This window comes from Limtongia smithiae (assembly GCF_038497785.1).
Source record: "Limtongia smithiae strain NRRL Y-17922 unplaced genomic scaffold V1518scaffold_16, whole genome shotgun sequence".
Lineage (NCBI taxonomy): Eukaryota > Fungi > Ascomycota > Lipomycetes > Lipomycetales > Lipomycetaceae > Limtongia > Limtongia smithiae.
Window position 1 is genome coordinate 1 of NW_027117637.1, and position 16,086 is coordinate 16,086.

At 54.7% G+C, this 16,086-nt stretch overlaps 6 protein-coding genes across 6 annotated transcripts; 4 read left to right on the forward strand and 2 right to left on the reverse strand.

Moving 5' to 3' along the window:
* The first annotated feature begins 4,055 nt into the window (after nt 1–4,055).
* On the forward strand, nt 4,056–6,944 carry V1518DRAFT_422953 (nuclear pore protein 84/107). The gene is made up of 5 exons (XM_066905575.1): nt 4,056–4,264; nt 4,325–4,345; nt 4,405–4,411; nt 4,482–4,575; nt 4,628–6,944. The coding sequence occupies exons 1-5, from the start codon at nt 4,160–4,162 to the stop codon at nt 6,852–6,854; spliced, it is 2,454 nt and encodes an 817-aa protein (XP_066757139.1). The 5' UTR covers nt 4,056–4,159; the 3' UTR covers nt 6,855–6,944.
* Nucleotides 6,790–8,345, reverse strand: V1518DRAFT_457901 (Glutamate/Leucine/Phenylalanine/Valine dehydrogenase-domain-containing protein). The gene is made up of 2 exons (XM_066906580.1): nt 8,186–8,345; nt 6,790–8,131 (listed from the first exon to the last, which is right to left on the reverse strand). Exons 1-2 carry the CDS (start codon nt 8,315–8,317, stop codon nt 6,899–6,901), a joined length of 1,365 nt encoding a protein of 454 aa, XP_066757140.1. The 5' UTR covers nt 8,318–8,345; the 3' UTR covers nt 6,790–6,898.
* A 240-nt stretch (nt 8,346–8,585) lies between these two features.
* V1518DRAFT_398113 (uncharacterized protein) lies at nt 8,586–11,683 on the reverse strand. The gene is made up of 2 exons (XM_066901834.1): nt 11,245–11,683; nt 8,586–11,198 (listed from the first exon to the last, which is right to left on the reverse strand). Exons 1-2 carry the CDS (start codon nt 11,647–11,649, stop codon nt 8,631–8,633), a joined length of 2,973 nt encoding a protein of 990 aa, XP_066757141.1. The 5' UTR covers nt 11,650–11,683; the 3' UTR covers nt 8,586–8,630.
* Nucleotides 11,684–11,729: 46 nt separating this feature from the next.
* Nucleotides 11,730–12,458, forward strand: V1518DRAFT_422958 (uncharacterized protein). The gene is made up of 2 exons (XM_066905576.1): nt 11,730–11,917; nt 11,967–12,458. The coding sequence occupies exons 1-2, from the start codon at nt 11,781–11,783 to the stop codon at nt 12,379–12,381; spliced, it is 552 nt and encodes a 183-aa protein (XP_066757142.1). The 5' UTR covers nt 11,730–11,780; the 3' UTR covers nt 12,382–12,458.
* Nucleotides 12,459–12,604: 146 nt separating this feature from the next.
* V1518DRAFT_422961 (uncharacterized protein) lies at nt 12,605–14,095 on the forward strand. Its single transcript, XM_066905577.1, has 2 exons — nt 12,605–12,741; nt 12,794–14,095. The coding sequence occupies exons 1-2, from the start codon at nt 12,675–12,677 to the stop codon at nt 13,933–13,935; spliced, it is 1,209 nt and encodes a 402-aa protein (XP_066757143.1). The 5' UTR covers nt 12,605–12,674; the 3' UTR covers nt 13,936–14,095.
* Nucleotides 14,096–16,045, forward strand: V1518DRAFT_422965 (homogentisate 1,2-dioxygenase-like protein). Its single transcript, XM_066905578.1, has 2 exons — nt 14,096–14,493; nt 14,543–16,045. The coding sequence occupies exons 1-2, from the start codon at nt 14,184–14,186 to the stop codon at nt 15,721–15,723; spliced, it is 1,491 nt and encodes a 496-aa protein (XP_066757144.1). The 5' UTR covers nt 14,096–14,183; the 3' UTR covers nt 15,724–16,045.
* Nucleotides 16,046–16,086: the final 41 nt, after the last annotated feature.

Below are 16,086 nucleotides of genomic sequence, written 5' to 3' on the forward strand. Positions count from 1 at the left end.
GTCCACAGAGGTGGAAGGAGAATGAGTAAGCTCAACAAGAGCAGCAACAGTCCGGGAGAAGTCATAGGTGCCATAGCGGGTGGAGAGAAAGTCCAAGACAGTCCTGTCAGTAGCACCAAGTGCACGGACATCAGTGAGAACTGAAGGAGTGACTGAGCGAATAACCAGAGTGTAAACCAAGTGATCAAGGAGTTGGGTGAGTTGCCCAACAGTAGTCCTTAAAGCAAGCTGAAGTTCTGGAGGGGAAGAGGGATCCATGGGGATAAACATTCCAAATAGCCGAAGCACCTTGCTCAATATAATCCAAGAGCAAGCCATCCATCAAGGATGCAATCAGACAGACCAACGAAAACCAAGCCTTGTAGTTGGTTTCATCCAGAAGCTTCTCAGCATCATCGATGTGCATGGTGGAAGCAGAAGAGCTCATAACCTGTTGTAAGGTTACCACCTTCTGGGTAGCCAGGGTGAGGGAGTCCATTTCAAGAGAGTGCTGAGATTTGTTGAAATATGTGCCTGATGGTCAACTATGAGCTGGCCAAATTGCAGGGAGAATGGATGAATATTGGAGGAGAGACAGAGGATTGGGGTGTGGAACATGGCAGGAGGATCTGGAAGACTCTGGGGTGTTCTGGGTAGGCTTCAGGCATAAGAGGGGCCATCAGCTATGTCAGAGGGATGCCAATATAGCTGAAGTAAGCCAAAATAACCGGGGGCAGCTGATCAAGCAACAAATAACCAAGAGGGGTTTGTGTCTGGTGGTGTCTATGGAGACCAAGCTCTCCCCCTCCCCCTGGTATGACTTCTTCTTTAGTAAATCTCAAAATGCATATGTGCAATGGGCTCCCTTGCCCTGGCTACCTAGAATGTAGTGTGACCTTACAACAATGGCCATGTCATTTGTCACTATGAAAGCCAAGAAATTCTGCTGGGTTTCAATGTGGATGATCTGATTATAGGAGGACAAGCCATTGATGTCATCACTATTTCAAGGGAAAAATGCATACATGGTTCCAGATGACTGATCTCAGACCAGCAAGTTACTTTTTACAGATTGAGTTTTATCAGTATGTTACCAATGGTACCTTGAGAATGATGGACACAATACCTGACAGCAGTATTGGAATGATTCACAAGGAGCAACAGTGCTCTAATCTCAACACCAATTGATATAACACAATTCTGTCAAGAAAGATGTGACCTACCACTGAGGAAGAACAACATGAAATGACAAAGACATCAGAGTGCAGTTGGAAATCTCAATTATTTGCCAATTGCTACATGACCAGACAATGCATCAACAGGATCAGAAGTGTCAAGATTCAACTCAAACTATGGAAAACAATGTTGGACTGAAGTCAAAAGGATTATGCAATACTTGAAAGGAACACTGACAATTGGAGTTTTATTTATTTGCAACTCAGCATTCTGCATCATGGGCTACTCAGATGATAACTGGGCATGCAAGCTGGATGATCAAAATTAATAGGTTGTTCAGCTTGCATGAGGTCCCATCAGTTGGAAATCCAAACAGCAAAAATCAGATGTAGCATCTACAGCTACAGCAGAATACATGGCACTTAAATTGGCATCACAAACATCACAGAAAGCAATCTGGCTAAGTGACAATATGCGGTTATCAGTAACCTCAGCCAACTAGTAATTCAAGTATATGAGGACAAGCAGGGAACAATCCAGCTGGCCAAAAATTCTCAGGTGCATGCAATAACATAGCAAATTAATATTGCACATCACTTTACATGAATAGCAGTCTTGCAAGGCCAAGTTGAAATCATTTCATGCAGAGAGGAGAGGATGGCAGACATGTTTACCAAGGTCTTACTCTGACTGCAATTGTTGTATGGTCTTATGCCTTCTATGTAGCTAGAGCATGAGAGCTCATTGCGACAGTGTGCTGAGATTGATTGTAGAACCTGGACTGAGGGGGCAGGAAGTTAGGTCATTATAGAAAGCAAGCTATCTACAGTGTGACCCACAATTCCCCTAAAGTCTGATTGGCTGTATCTCAGCTAGTATCCATGTAATTAGCTCCAGATTTGATGTGCCAGTACTTCCCATTAGTTGCATCTTCCAACATATCCATTTTTAGTGATGAAGTTATTTCATTGATTGGATACTGGGATGATCATCTTACTTGGAAGCACTTGAAGAACCATCAATCTCATGGCACTATGCTCTATGGCTGTAGAGTAGGAATAAGCATCAGACAAGCAAAGCTTCCAGTTGAAGTTAAAAATGAATGGATGCATGCATGCAAATTGGAAATGGGATACACATTTCACAAATGGGATATTTGAACTTACTGATTTACCCTTAAGGCTGCAAAGCAGTGGATCTAAAGAGGTGTTATAGTCAATGGTGATGGTTGATACAGTGTGGGTCACAGCCTTCTGGGTAGCCAGAGCAGGAGAGTTCATAACAAAGGTGCTCTAAGATTCACTAGTGAAAGGATATGAGACTGAGGGAAGAACTGGGTCTGTTGTTATGGATGCCAGACTGGTCCTATAACTCTTTGCTACCTTGCTTTCCTCTCACTATCCCTCACTTCCTCTCATTTAAAACTATCTCTCTCTGAATCCTTGACACTCTAATTAGCTGTATCTCACAGTGACATCCATCTGATTGGCTCCAAATTCATATCCTATTATTATATGCTGCATATTCCAACAATCCTGCTGGAATGGGTTACCAATGCGCAATGTCATTGTTCACATCCATTCATGGAAAATGCTTGAACATCAGACCTACTGTTATCAGATTTTTTTGCTTTACAGCTCTGTAAGAAATAGTCACAATATGAGAAGAGTGCGGCTTGCGACTTGAGTTATGATTTAGTAGTATCCACCTGGAGAAGCTGGGAATGTCAACAGGGCCAGAGTGGGGATGTGAGATCAGTAATTGGACAAAGTATGGGATGTGCTAGTGTTTTCAGGGAAAAAAGACATAAAGCAGTGAATAATTTTTAGGAAAAGGGAGGATAGGAGAAGTGATGATAATATTTAATGACTGCAATGCTCAGAGAAATCAGAGCCAGATGTCTTCAGAGGAGTTTGCTTACCCAGGCTTTCCCTTGCTTCTCAGAGAACTTGGAATGTTAGAGAGTGCCTAACTCTGAAAACTTATTTGTATGAATGAGGTATGTCCATGTTTTGTTACCCTATGCCAATAGATGCAGACCCTCATGACCAAATTAGACTGTCTCAAGTTCACCTGGCTTGTGATGCTCAACATCATATCCCTTGGATGAATTTGGGAGAATCAAGGTAGTACACGTGAGTCTGAAGATCTGAGATGGTAAGGGGGTGAGGGTTTATGGAAGGTGGGTTTGAGGGTCTGCCTCATGACAAACTCAGCTATGAAAGTGTTATGCACTTTGCCAGCAAGTTGACACTGAGAGGGAGGAGGCCTTGAAAGACATAAAAGCACTTGAGCTGGAAGCTGGAGAGCACAGAGGCCAATCTGAAAGGCGAACAAGTAAAAACTGAGCATTCACCCCAGGAGTATGGTTTGTAGGGGAGGTGAGGGAGGCAGATTGGCAGTTGCGCTTGGGTTGCCACAGATGTGAGACACATAGTGGGCCATGTGAGGTGAAAGCAGGTGAAAGCATGTGAAAAGAAGAAGTCGAATGTAGGTATGCTGCAGCACGGCCGAAGTTGTCGGCATCATTATACCAAGAAACTGTTGCTCCATTGCGCTGTATCTCCATAACAGTGTATTTCATGACATCTACTGGAATGATAATGAAGTTAATATCTGTGTCCAGTCAGTTTAGAACCTTTCAAATCATAATAAAAGTGATAAGTAAATCTATATGATGATCAACCTCTAGTAAAAAAAAGCTGCAGAGAAAACCAAAAAGGAGAAAAGAGGTAGGACTGCAGAGAAGAAGTAGACAGCGATGGCTTCTCGCACTGATGAAATAATGGAACAGAGTGGATCACTGGCTGCAGGGCAAGTATGACTTGTTGTTCTATTAGAGGCATTAACATTTAGTCTATAACTTACTCAAGTTACAGAATTATATAACTATAAAGGAAAATCCTAGATTACGAAATAGAATGAAGATTTTTTGAGTGGGCAGACTTAATCGTCAATCACGTGACATGCGCTGTGTCGTCACAGCAAGCAGCAACATCAGCGAATGATGGCCAGCACAACAGCCATGTCCATCGAGATTTTCAAGCCTGCATATGGCGGCACGCCGAAGCGGCGGCCACGACGGTCACTGCGGCCGGCTGCAGCGAGGGTGAGTTGGTGCTGCGGAGCAAGACTGGCAAGACGCGTTGCTGATCATCACGGATTACAGGAATCATCAGTGTTCCAGAAGGTAAACGAGCGCGTCTTTTTTGGCTTTGGCAGCAGCATCTATATGCTAACTGTGTTTAGGAAAAGAGTATGTAGGCATATTAGCATTTTGTAGGGACAGGATGCTGACTTGTGCGCGGTCAACGACGATTTCTCAGAGCTCGACGAATTTGCGAAGACATTTGAAGCCGCGAGCGCGAGCGGTGACACGTTCGAGCTCGCGCGTCGGTACGCGCGTATTGCAGCAGGAAGGTGAGCGATCCGTTTGATTGTTTGGACTGACGGTCGCACTCACAATGCGTAGAGTCGACAAGTTGATCTCGATTGACGCTCCGACCGAGGACATCGAGACCTGGTCGCTCGAGCACCGCACATGGGCGCTGGTCGATACGCTGTATACCTACCGCGCCGCTCCAATGAAGCAACAGTTTAAGCTGTACCCGACCTCGTCAAACACACTTGCCGAAGAGACGTTCAATCGCAACAACCGCGGGGCTGCAGAGAACCTGCTCGTGATCGCGTGGCTGCAATCGACGGTGTCGCCGCCAGTGGCAAAGACGGATGTACGCGGCGTCAAATGGCAGTACACGCGTGCGACGCTGAAGCGGAAGCGATTGACTGTTAGCGCGTTCACCTCTGTCGACGCGGGTGCTAACATCGTAAAGACGCTCGATCCGGACGCGCCGCTGCGAGAGAGCGCAAGTATCGTGCCGCAAGACGCGGAGTTTGAGCATGCACTGTTTAAGCATCTATTTGAGTTGATGCAGGCTGGCGACTACGACAGCGCTCATGCGGCGTGCAAGGCTTGCGGGTATCACACACTTGCGGCGGCGATGAAGGGGATGGAGGAATACCGGGATCCGATTTTGGATGGGATGTCGCTGAACGCGGAGGATACGGTCGCGCATGGAACGAAGCGCAAGGCGCTGTGGCGGCGGATGTGCCTACAGCTTGCAAAGGCGCCGCAGCTAGACAGATTTGAGCGGGCCATTTACGGTATGCTGTGTGGTGATCTGGACAGCGTTCTCGATGTGTCCGAGACCTGGGAGGCGCAGTTGCTGGCATATGCGAAGCATCTTGCGGCAACGCAGCTCGAGGACTTTTTACGTGCGAACGGCCGATTTAATGTGTCATTGCCTCGGTTGCAAGCGTTCCCGCATTCGCAGCTCTCTGGACTCGGCGATGTGCTACGTGCGTTGGCTGAGTCGCAAGTGCCGGCTGTGCGCGCTCAGGCAGAGCACCCGCTGCGGTTTATGCAAGGCGGCATCATCAACGGCGTCGTGGGATCGATTCTTCGCGACGCGCACATGCGCTTGCAGGACTGGCGCGAGGGCGGTGATGACGAGGGCGCAGCGGCGGATATTTTGATAGAGGAGCGGTATTTGCTGCGATTTCTTGCACATCTATCGCTGTACTTACGCGCGCTGGGCTTGGTTGCTCCGGAATCGGAGGAGGACGTGGTCGCGTTATTGTCGTATTACATTGAAGATCTGACGATTTGCAACAAGGCGTATCTTGTCCCATTGTACGTATCGCAGTTACCACCAGACGCTGCGATCGAGGCGTATTCATACTTGCTCGCGGATATTCCCGACGCGGCCGGACGTGCCGCGCAGTTCTCGATGGCAAGCAAGTTCAACATCGACATACTCAATACACTGCGACGCACGATCCAGCGAGCGTTCGATGACAATGCGAATGCATTCCCGCCGGCTTCATCGTACACGATGTTTGCAAGCGCGTTTTCGACTCCCGGCGTGCCGTCGCAGTCTGCATTCCTGCTCACAGGCTCATTGATGTGGTACGTCGACGCGCAGATGTGGGACGACGTGCTCGCAAGTGCGAACGCTCTGTACATTTTGTTCTTGTTGGCCGGTGATATTACCGCCGCGGAACACCTACACTCGCAGCTTGCCGCGGAACCAAAGTTCTATGCTGCGCTGGCGGACACGGAGGCGCGCACGCTCCTCGACGAGGATGACGACAACGACGAGACGATGGGCGGGGACGAGGAAGCGTGGGAACGGGTCGCGGCCGCCCGGGACCGGCACGAGTTTGCCGAGTTTGAAGCATTCATACACGTGATGACGTGCGTGCGCGCATGGGACGCGGTGTACAAGGAACGCAGCGGCGACCACGCGACGACGGCCAAGCGCGCGTGGACGGTGCGGGCTCGGCAGGTTCTCGACGACGTGCGAGCGGTACTGCCGCCACTTATCGTGCAGTGGCTTGCTGGCGTGGGGGAGGACAGCAACCCGGAGAAAGTTGCGGCAGTGCACAAGCTGCGGGCGCTGTACGTACCGCATATGCTTCTTGAGTTTCACCGCGTGCTGGTAGAGGGGTCGGCTGCGAGCACGGAATATGCGAAGATGGCGATGGACATGGTTCCGGTGGTCGCGGCCGAGGACGGGCCATATGTTGTGCACGATTTGCTCGCGGAGAGCGGACGGTTGGATGAGTATCTGCGGGCAATCGCGAGCGCCGCGCTTGTTGTGTGTGCAGACAAGGACAATGGCATGTGGCGCATATAGTATATTTATAAACTAGCGAGTGTGTATTCAAAAAGTCGCAGCATCTAATAGAAATCACCTTGGTCGAGCATGGCCTCGGCGACCTTGACGAAGCCGGCAATGTTTGCGCCCTTAACAAGCGAAGGGAGACCGTCGGTCTTCTCGGAGGAGTACTCGATAGCGGTGTTGACGCAGTTGTCGAAACAGGTTGACATGATACTCTTTAGCTTCTCGTCAACCTGTTCCTTGGTCCAGTTGATGCGGTGCGAGTTCTGGGCCATCTCGAGACCGGACACAGCGACGCCGCCGCAGTTGGCGGCTTTGCCGGGGGCGTACCAGATGCTGCCCGGGGCCTTAACGCGCTCGGTCTCAAAAACTTCGATGGCATCCATGGTGGAGCCCATGTTGGAGCCTTCGGCGATGAACTTGCAGCCTGCGGCCACGAGCGCGAGGGCTTCCTCGCCGGAGATCTCGTTCTGGGTCGCGCAGGGCAGCGCGATGTCAACTTTACCGAGGTGGATCCAGGGACGCGCGCCGGGGAGGTAGGTGAATTTGCCGGTGGGGAATGCGTCGTCGAGGACGAAGAGTTCCTTCCGCTCGAGTTTGATGTTGGCGATGAGCGCGACGTCAGCAACGGAAAAGGAGGTACCGGGGGTGGCGACGATGTAGGCGCCCTTGGAATCCGACATGGAGACGACCTGCGCGCCGAGCTCGATCGCCTTGAGCGCGGCAAACTGCGCCACATTGCCGGAGCCCGAGATGGCGACAGTCTTGCCCGCAAAAGTGTCGCCGGGAGAAACGTAGTCAAGCATGCGCTCGACGTAGTAGATCAGGCCGTACCCGGTAGCCTCAGGGCGGATCAGCGAACCGCCCCAGGAGAGACCTTTGCCAGTGAGCACGCCCTCCCAGAGGTTGCGATAGCGTTTGTACGCGCCAAAAAGGTATCCGATCTCGCGGCCGCCGACGCCGATGTCGCCGGCAGGCACGTCAGTGTTCTCACCAATGTGGCGGGACAACTCGCGCATGAAAGCGGAGCAGAAGCGGCGGATTTCCGCATCGGACTTACCCTTAGGGTCAAAGTCAGCACCACCCTTGCCACCACCGATGCTGAGGCCGGTGAGGGCGTTCTTAAAAATTTGCTCGTAGCCGAGGAACTTGAGGATCGAGAGATTGACGGTGGGGTGGAAGCGCAGGCCGCCCTTGTAGGGGCCAAGCGCGGAGTTGAATTGGACGCGGTATCCGCGGTTAACATTGATGACACCGTCATCATCCTCCCAGGTGACGCGAAATTGGATGATCTTTGGGGAAGTTAGTAGAAGGGTCATGAGTAATAGTGCACCGGTGACTCATACACGCTCGGGGACAGAGACGACGGGGATGGCCTTCTTGAGTACGGGCTTCTTGTCGAAGAGAGTGGAGTTCTCGAGCGTTAGGAGGAGCTCGGTGTAGGCCTGCTCGAACTCGGGTTCGACAGGAAGGACCATTGTGTAGGACAGAGTAGATACAGAAGTGGTGAAGGTGAGGCGGAGAGAGTACGGAAGTTGTCTGTGCTTATATGCCCAGTGCACCGCCACCACTGCGCCGCAAGCCACCATCGCGCTTGCTGCGGCGCCGCGCCAGTTTCTCTCAGAGCAAGCCAGAGTTATCTGATCATCGCGATAAAACAGACGCAAATTTTGCGCGCCGCAACCGACTACCGTGGCGCAGCGTGGCGCACCATGCAAAAATTTGCGCGGAAAAACTTTTCTTCATTTCCCCGCATCACGTGCCTCATTCTAGCTACACAAAACCCGTTGCTTACAGCACCCGCCCCACGCCATTGTCCTCGCCCTTCACCACAGTCTGCACCTTCCGCAGTGCCCGCCCGGCAGTGATTTCACCGAGAAGCGCACCGCGATTGATCGGTGCTCCGCTGGGAGGTGGTGTCGGTGGTGGTGCACCAACCATCATCATAGGCGGTGAAGGCGGTGGCGGAGGACCGCCTGCTGTCATCATCGGCGGTGCTGGCGGAGCTGCAGGCACCACTGCCACTGGCACGGCCGCTGGCGTCTGCGCGCGCGGTATGCCGCCACCGAACAACATACTCGCCAGATCCGTCGGCGACGGTTTCTTGGCCCCGCCAGGCGCACCAGCGCCGCCGCCGTATCCGTCGTCCGAATCGTTACCGTCGTCTTCGTCTTCGGAAGGTTCCCCCCCCCAACCGTCGTCGTCATCCGCAGCCGCGCCACGTTGGTGACGGCGTTGTGCATCGAGAGCCGCCTGCGATGGGAAGGCAGACGCCGAGCTTGTGGGAGTCGTTGTCGGACGCTGAATTACTGGCGTAGGTGCAGGTGCTAGTGCGGGAGCGACAACGGACACCGATGCGGGAAGAGACACAGGCACTTCCGCAGGCTGCGACGGCGCAACTGGTGCAAAGGACACTGCTGCCCTTGACGCAGCATCCTCAGCTGCCCTTGGCGCAGCATCCTCAGTTGCCGGACTGAAGTACCCAGACGTGCTGCTAGTGCCGCTGCTGCTCGTCTGAGCCGGTGTCGGGGCTGCGGACGAGAAACTCACCTGCGCGTACGTCGACGCCGCTGGGGCAGTCGGCTTTGTCGGTGAGTAGGAGTAGAAGTCGTCGCTGTCATCCTGCACCGGGAATGGGTTGCGCGTGTTCTTGTGAGCGGTGGTGGTGACCGGTGCAGGCGGCGCCGGGGGCGGTGCGGCGACGACGACAGGAGCTAGCACGGGCGGAGGCGCGACAGGTGCTTGAGATTCGCGAGCGACTGGGGACGCCGGACGCACAACTGGTGATGCAATAGCCGGCGCGACGTAAGCGCGCGCAGGTGATGCAGCAGGTTGTGCGGTAGGTGGCTGTCGCACGAATGCTGACGCAGTGGCAGGTCCAGCAGGCGCTGGCGCAGAAAATGCAGATGAGGCTGTAGGCACCGGCGCCGAGAAAGCTGACGCCGCTGGCGATCCACCCTTGGCCGGTCGCGAGATGCCCAGCGCGGCAAGACGCTCGTTCATGCGCCGTTCCGCCTCGGCCTTAATCCACGCTGAACGCTCCTCCGGCGTGCGGAAGCTGGCAGGCGCCGATGTTGTAGCGGGCATGGTTGTGATCGGTGCAGCGGCAGTAATAGAGTAGGATGATGCCGTGGATTGCAGTGTCACACTGATCGGCGCAGACGAAGTGCGCGTAGATGTCAGAGACGAGTAACTGCTGTTTCCACGCGGCGGCGCACCAGCAGTACGTCCGCGACGGCGCTGGAGCTCGAGAATCAGGTCCTTCACCTCGTCCTCCGTGCCGACGCCATCCTCAAACATCTGCCGCTCGCGCTCGACCTTCATATCTGTTCGACTTTCACGCAGCGAGCTCTCAAGCGAGTGCTGCACTACGCGAACACCTTCCTCGACATCATGGATCATCTTTTCATTCTGATCCTTCTCGGCAGCAACTTTATTGCTCTCCTCTGCAAGACGCAGTTCCGCGCCGTGTTCGTCGTCCGCGTTCGCGGCGGCGCCGGCAGCCGCGGAGTTCCCAGTGAGCGCAGCCATGCGGGCTTGCAAAATTGCGAGAGAGCGTGCCTTAACGCGGTCCGCCTCCGTAACGCGCCCGCCGGGCCCGGTACCCACGATTTGGGCGCCAGGATGCGCTTTCGCGTCGCGGATACGGAAAATCTCGAGTTTCGCGTCGGCAATCTTGCTGGCGATGCCTCGCGCGCGGCCGACGAGTACCGGGAGACGGTCAGTAAGAAACTGCAATTGTCCGCGCAGCGCAGCCTTCTCAGCGGCAACACCACTAGACGCGAGGCCGCCGAACTCGTCAATGTCTTCCTGTGCGTGGCGGATCTTGCGGATGAGATCGTCGGCCTCGTCGCGGTCGCGAGAGTCGAGGTACTGGTCGTCGCTGAAGGCAAGATCATCCTCGGCATCGATAGCAGCGAGCAGGATCTCCTTCTCGTGGATCAACTTCCGCAGCGACTCGAGGGATTCGGCTTTTGTCATCGATCCAGTGGACGATACAGACAACGCCGGAGAGACAGTATCACCCCGGGAGACGCCGGAGTCGTGAGTACTACCGCCATTGCGACGACGGCGGGCGGAGGACACGTACAAAGTCGCCTCGTCGTCGTTATTCTTGTAGACCGTAGCGTCCTTCTTGAGCACATTAGTCGCGGGCTCGCGGAAGGAGTGGGCCTTGAGATAAGAGACGCCGGTGGCCTGGGGCTCGAGCGGGTTTGCGTTGCCGCGGCGCTGGTTCGCGTCAGACTTAAGCATGGTCTTAATCGCAGACAGCGACTCAGAGATGTTGCGTCGCGATGGTGGGATGAGTTCCGGGGGTAGCTGCGCTGGGACCGGGATGCCACTGAGGCGGCGATAGACCTGGTCAGTTAGTATAGAAGGATGCAAGGAGCTGAAGAACACGCACCAAGTGCATCGCGACAGAAAACTCAGACTTTGTTAGCCTTCCCTTGTCGTCCGCGTCCGCAAGGGTCCATATCTGCATGAGATCATTCTGGGGCAGACCAGACTGGCCGAGGATTTCAACTGCAGTCTCGCCGGAGATGAAACCGCGACCGAGCCCGTCCCAGGCGTCGAAGATGTCGTCAAAAATCTTCTTCTCGGCGCGCGTAATAGCCCACGGTATCTTGGACGCGCCGGTTTGGTTGGGTGCGAGCGGCGGGGGCATCATCATGCTTGCGAGGGGCATGAGCGCACCCTGGGGTTGCATGGGCATCTGGACCTGGCCAGTCATCGCGGGTTGTTGCTGCTGTGGCATCATGCGCATCTGTAATTGCTGCATGCCGGGCGGTAGCGCCATGCCGTAGTCCATGGCGGGCTGAAATAGCGGTGGTGGAGAGCGAGGAGGCTGAGTTCTGTGACGACGATAACTACTGCATTCTTAAACTTCACCTCCTCCAACTTCACCACTACCACAAGCACTACAACCCACCACAGCCACACATGGTCCGCAAGCTCAAGCATCACGAGCAGAAGCTCCTCCGCAAAGTCAACTTCCTCGAGTGGAAGAGTGACGGCGGCCACCGTGAGGCCGACGTTATGCACCGCTACCACATCCAGGCCCGCGAGGACTATCACAAGTACGTCTCTTTTTCCTTACTTTTCTGACCGCCCGCTCACTCCTTCTAGATACAACAAACTTTGCGGCCAGATCCGCCAGCTTGCGCACAAGCTTGCGCAACTCCCGCCCACAGACCCAGTGCGCCTACGTCACGAGCGCCTGCTACTGGAAAAGCTCTACGCTTTGGGTATACTCGCCACAGAAGCCAAGGTATCTGACCTCGAGACTAAGGTGACGGTCTCCGCACTCTGCCGCCGGCGGCTTGGCGTGGTTATGGTCCGGTTGAAGATGGCAGAGAACGTGTCAGGTGCGGTGAAGATGATTGAACAGGGTCATGTGCGTGTCGGACCGGAAGTTGTCACCGACCCTGCGTACTTAGTGACACGGAATTTGGAGGACTATGTGACATGGGTGGACTCGAGCAAGATCAAGCGCACCATCATGCGGTATCGTAACGAGCTCGATGACTTTGACTTGCTGTGATGCGTGGGTAGTTGTCCTGTATAGCTATATATATCGATTGGAGTATACAAGCAATGCATATGATTACTATACGATGCTCTCTACATATTATACACCTCATCCAACTCTTGCAGAACGTCGTCCACCTTCCTCTTCATTGCGAAGCACAAAACTTTACAGCACAAGCCCCTTGTTGTGTAAATTCCCAGCGATGCGCGAAATGATCGTGATCTTCGCGAAATCCCCACAATTCTTCCCTCTTGCTCACCCAAACACCTCCCTGCGCACGCTACAGCGCTCTCTCTCGTCCTGCAATGGCGTCCACAGCCTTTCAAGTTTCGCAGCTTCCTGTCCAGCAGCCGTGTAAGTCTCGTCTCGTGTGTATGCATGCGCACCAACACCCACGTCTGAATACCGCGCTCACGTCACACAGCGCGGAAAGGTCGCTTCTCATGGGTCCGTAGGCTCATGTCGGGATCGCTTGCGCCCTCGCAATTCTCGTTGTCTTCTACTACCGCGACTCCATCGTCAAAATCCGCAGTCCGCGCCACGGGGTACCCTGGCAGCTCGCTATCGCGCGCAACACACGCGTCGTCTTCCTCATCGCTGACACACCGCGGCACGGAGTCATTTGCTTCATCGTCTGCTGGAGGCAGTACTTCTGGGAGCAACGGTGCTGGAATTGCGAGCGCTAGACGACGACTACACAAACATCGGCAACATCACCACCACAGTAGCACGCGCCAGCATCAGTATGCAGCGAGTCCGACACCCACCACAACCTCCTCACTAATGCCGCTCTACGGTCGACCGTCCTCAGACGAGCGTGATGACGCTGACAGTATATCGTTCTCTGCGCGCTCGTTTGCAACCTCGTCGCTGGGTAGCGGGTATCACCCGCGACGCGCCAACAGCATCGACAGCGGTGCGAGCAGCTTCGATGCGGCGTCGTATAACAACTACACGTTCACGAACGTATTTTCGCCGCAGTCGGCGCACTTCTCCGCGGGTTCTACACACAACCAGCACGTGCACAATCCGCGCGCGCTGCTCACGCCATCGCTCACGGGGACGACGGGCACAACCACAACCACAACAACTGGCTCGGCCCGGTCTGCATCGCTGCTATCATCCTCCTCGTCGACAAATAATACAGTCCCGTCGTCATTCATGGCGTTCCCGCCGCTCGCACCGACCACTACCGGCAGCAGCACGACGGCCGCGTACGACACTGCGTCGGTGATCACACTGGCGAGCTCGTCAAAGCGCAGGCGTAAGAGTCTTGATACCAACGCAAGCACGCGTGCGCTGGCGCCAGAGTCGATATTTGGCGCGAGTCGAGAGTCGTTGCTTCTCCCTGGAGGTAGCGCGGTTGACGAGCTCCAACGGCGGCGGCGACGACATAGGCAGTACGCACACAGCGAGACGCGGAGCGTGAGCGTGAGCAACTCGTTTGCGGCGTCGCTGTCGCGGGTTAGTTTAAGTGACAACGGTGGTGGCGTGTTGTCAAGCGAGAGCGGGAGTGATTCCGAGTCTTCAGAGACGGAAGAGCAGAGCCGTGGCCGGACCGGGTGATTTGTTTCTCCGTTGTTGAACTAGTACATTCGTAAACACGCTACCCGAGAGAGCAGGCGGGGTCGCTTAGCAAGAATGACAAAACTTCCAAATCGGGAAAGACCCCGCTTAATTTCGCGCCGTTCCCCGCGCGGCGCGTCCCCAGATTTCCAGAACCCGTGCATTGCGACGCGTTTATATATCCCTGGCCGCGCTCACAATGCCACTCTGCCATCCTCAATCCCGCCTTCGCCACTCTCATCGATAGCATGGTTGCTCCCGGCGCACTCGAAATCGACGCGATCCACCAGCGCTCGTTCCACTGGGCTGATACTCAGAAGAATGGCGAGGTCCCCTCATTCGCCAAACGAGCAAATGATCCGTATAGCTACCTTCCTGGCTTTGGGAACTATCTCTCATCCGAGGCAGTACCCGGCACTCTCCCGCAAGGCCAGAACTCTCCCCGCCAGGTGCGCTTCGGTCTCTACGCTGAGCAACTCACCGGCTCGTCCTTTGTCACTCCGCGCTCCGCGCACAAGACCTCGTGGGTGTACCGCATGCGGCCGGCCGTTTCCCACAGTACGTCTGCTCTCCATGGGGCATATCTGGCAATACTGACCAAGCAAAGAGGGCTTCACCCAGATCGTGCTCAACCCTGATTACGAGTCGTGCTTCCTCCCGGTGAACCATAAGACACACGTCTCGCCCACACAGCTGGCATGGCTGCCGTTCGACATCCCGCCCGCGTCCGCCGGTGCGATCGACTTCTCGCAAGGCATGAAGACGCTCGCCGGCTCGGGCGACCCGTCGCTCCGCGAGGGCCTTGCGACGCATGTCTACCTATGTAACGCGTCGATGGGCCGCAAAGCATTTGTCAATCTCGACGGTGAGCTCTTACTGGTACCACAGCAGGGTCGCTTGAATATTCAGACCGAGTTTGGATGGCTGTATGTGCAACCTGGCGAGATTTGCGTTATTCAGCGCGGTATTCGGTTCACTGTGAACTTGCCTGATGGACCCTCGCGCGGGTACATGCTCGAGATCTGGGGTTCCAACTTTGAGCTGCCTGACCTCGGACCAATTGGTGGCTATGGCCTTGCGAACGCGCGCGACTTCCTCTCCCCGGTCGCGTACTACGAGATCGACTCGTCGCCTAACTACGAGATCGTGTACAAGGTGGGCGGCAAGTTCTTCAGCTCGACACAAGACCACTCTCCATACGACGTCGTGGCGTGGCACGGCAACTACGTGCCCTATAAGTACGACCTGACCAAGTTCGTCAATATCGGCTCGATTTCTGTGGACCACATCGACCCCTCGATCTTCTGTGTGCTGACAGCCAAGTCGCGCGACCCGACGGCGTCGCTGGCGGACTTTTTGATCTTCTCGCCCCGCTGGGACGTCGCGTCCAACACGTACCGCCCGCCGTACTACCACCGCAACGTCGCATCGGAGCTGATGGGTTTGATTTATGGCGAATACGGCGGCCGCAGCGATGCGTTCCAGCCAGGCGGCGCGTCGTTTGAGACGGGCATGACCCCGCATGGCGTGGCATACGAGGAATTCAAGGCCGCCTCCGCGTCTGTGCCCCCGGAGATGCGCATTTCTGAAGGCGCCATCGCGTTCATGATGGAGAGCTCTCGAGCATTCTCAATCGCAGAGTACGCATGGACGGTGGACAAGCTGCACTTCCACGACGCATCGATGTGGGATGATCTGGTGAACAACTTTGTGACGCACCTGGATGAGGTAAAGCGGCTTACTGCTGGACGCTGGGAGCATGGTGTGAACGTGCCGGCGGCGAATTAGTTTAGCGTGTGCGAACTAAGTTGGTGGTAATAAATTGCGCGAAGGGGATTTCAAACCGTTTTACACGTAATCTTATCGCTCCAGACACTAGTCAAGACATCATTCGACTTGTCACCGCCAAGCACCAGACGTGAATTGCTCTAATGTGCGGCCTGCGCGCGCCAAGGCCTCTCACTTGGCAGTCTAGATTGCCAAGGCCGAGTCTTAATCTTCTCGCGCGACGGACATGACCGTGCTGTCTTACTCTGTTTCAAGGCTGTACGCCGGACACGCTCAGTCATTTTTTATTAGAGAAGCTGCATTATAAGAAAACACAAGCCACATAAGTTTAACCAACAAAACACCCGATCCAGCCTCTAAGAG

Excerpts from the sequence above, each read along its gene's own strand:
- V1518DRAFT_422953 (XM_066905575.1), top strand. The coding sequence starts at position 4,160 with ATGATGGCCAGCACAACAGCCATGTCCATCGAGATTTTCAAGCCTGCA. Across the intron at positions 4,265-4,324 it reads TGCGGCCGGCTGCAGCGAGG|GAATCATCAGTGTTCCAGAA; the intron begins GTGAGTTGGTGC and ends CACGGATTACAG. Across the intron at positions 4,576-4,627 it reads GCGCGTATTGCAGCAGGAAG|AGTCGACAAGTTGATCTCGA; the intron begins GTGAGCGATCCG and ends CACAATGCGTAG.
- V1518DRAFT_457901 (XM_066906580.1), bottom strand. The coding sequence starts at position 8,317 with ATGGTCCTTCCTGTCGAACCCGAGTTCGAGCAGGCCTACACCGAGCTC. Across the intron at positions 8,132-8,185 it reads TCGTCTCTGTCCCCGAGCGT|ATCATCCAATTTCGCGTCAC; the intron begins GTATGAGTCACC and ends ACTTCCCCAAAG.
- V1518DRAFT_398113 (XM_066901834.1), bottom strand. The coding sequence starts at position 11,649 with ATGGACTACGGCATGGCGCTACCGCCCGGCATGCAGCAATTACAGATG. Across the intron at positions 11,199-11,244 it reads TTTCTGTCGCGATGCACTTG|GTCTATCGCCGCCTCAGTGG; the intron begins GTGCGTGTTCTT and ends CTAACTGACCAG.
- V1518DRAFT_422958 (XM_066905576.1), top strand. The coding sequence starts at position 11,781 with ATGGTCCGCAAGCTCAAGCATCACGAGCAGAAGCTCCTCCGCAAAGTC. Across the intron at positions 11,918-11,966 it reads GCCCGCGAGGACTATCACAA|ATACAACAAACTTTGCGGCC; the intron begins GTACGTCTCTTT and ends CACTCCTTCTAG.
- V1518DRAFT_422961 (XM_066905577.1), top strand. The coding sequence starts at position 12,675 with ATGGCGTCCACAGCCTTTCAAGTTTCGCAGCTTCCTGTCCAGCAGCCG. Across the intron at positions 12,742-12,793 it reads GTGTAAGTCTCGTCTCGTGT|CGCGGAAAGGTCGCTTCTCA; the intron begins GTATGCATGCGC and ends CACGTCACACAG.
- V1518DRAFT_422965 (XM_066905578.1), top strand. The coding sequence starts at position 14,184 with ATGGTTGCTCCCGGCGCACTCGAAATCGACGCGATCCACCAGCGCTCG. Across the intron at positions 14,494-14,542 it reads GCGGCCGGCCGTTTCCCACA|AGGGCTTCACCCAGATCGTG; the intron begins GTACGTCTGCTC and ends GACCAAGCAAAG.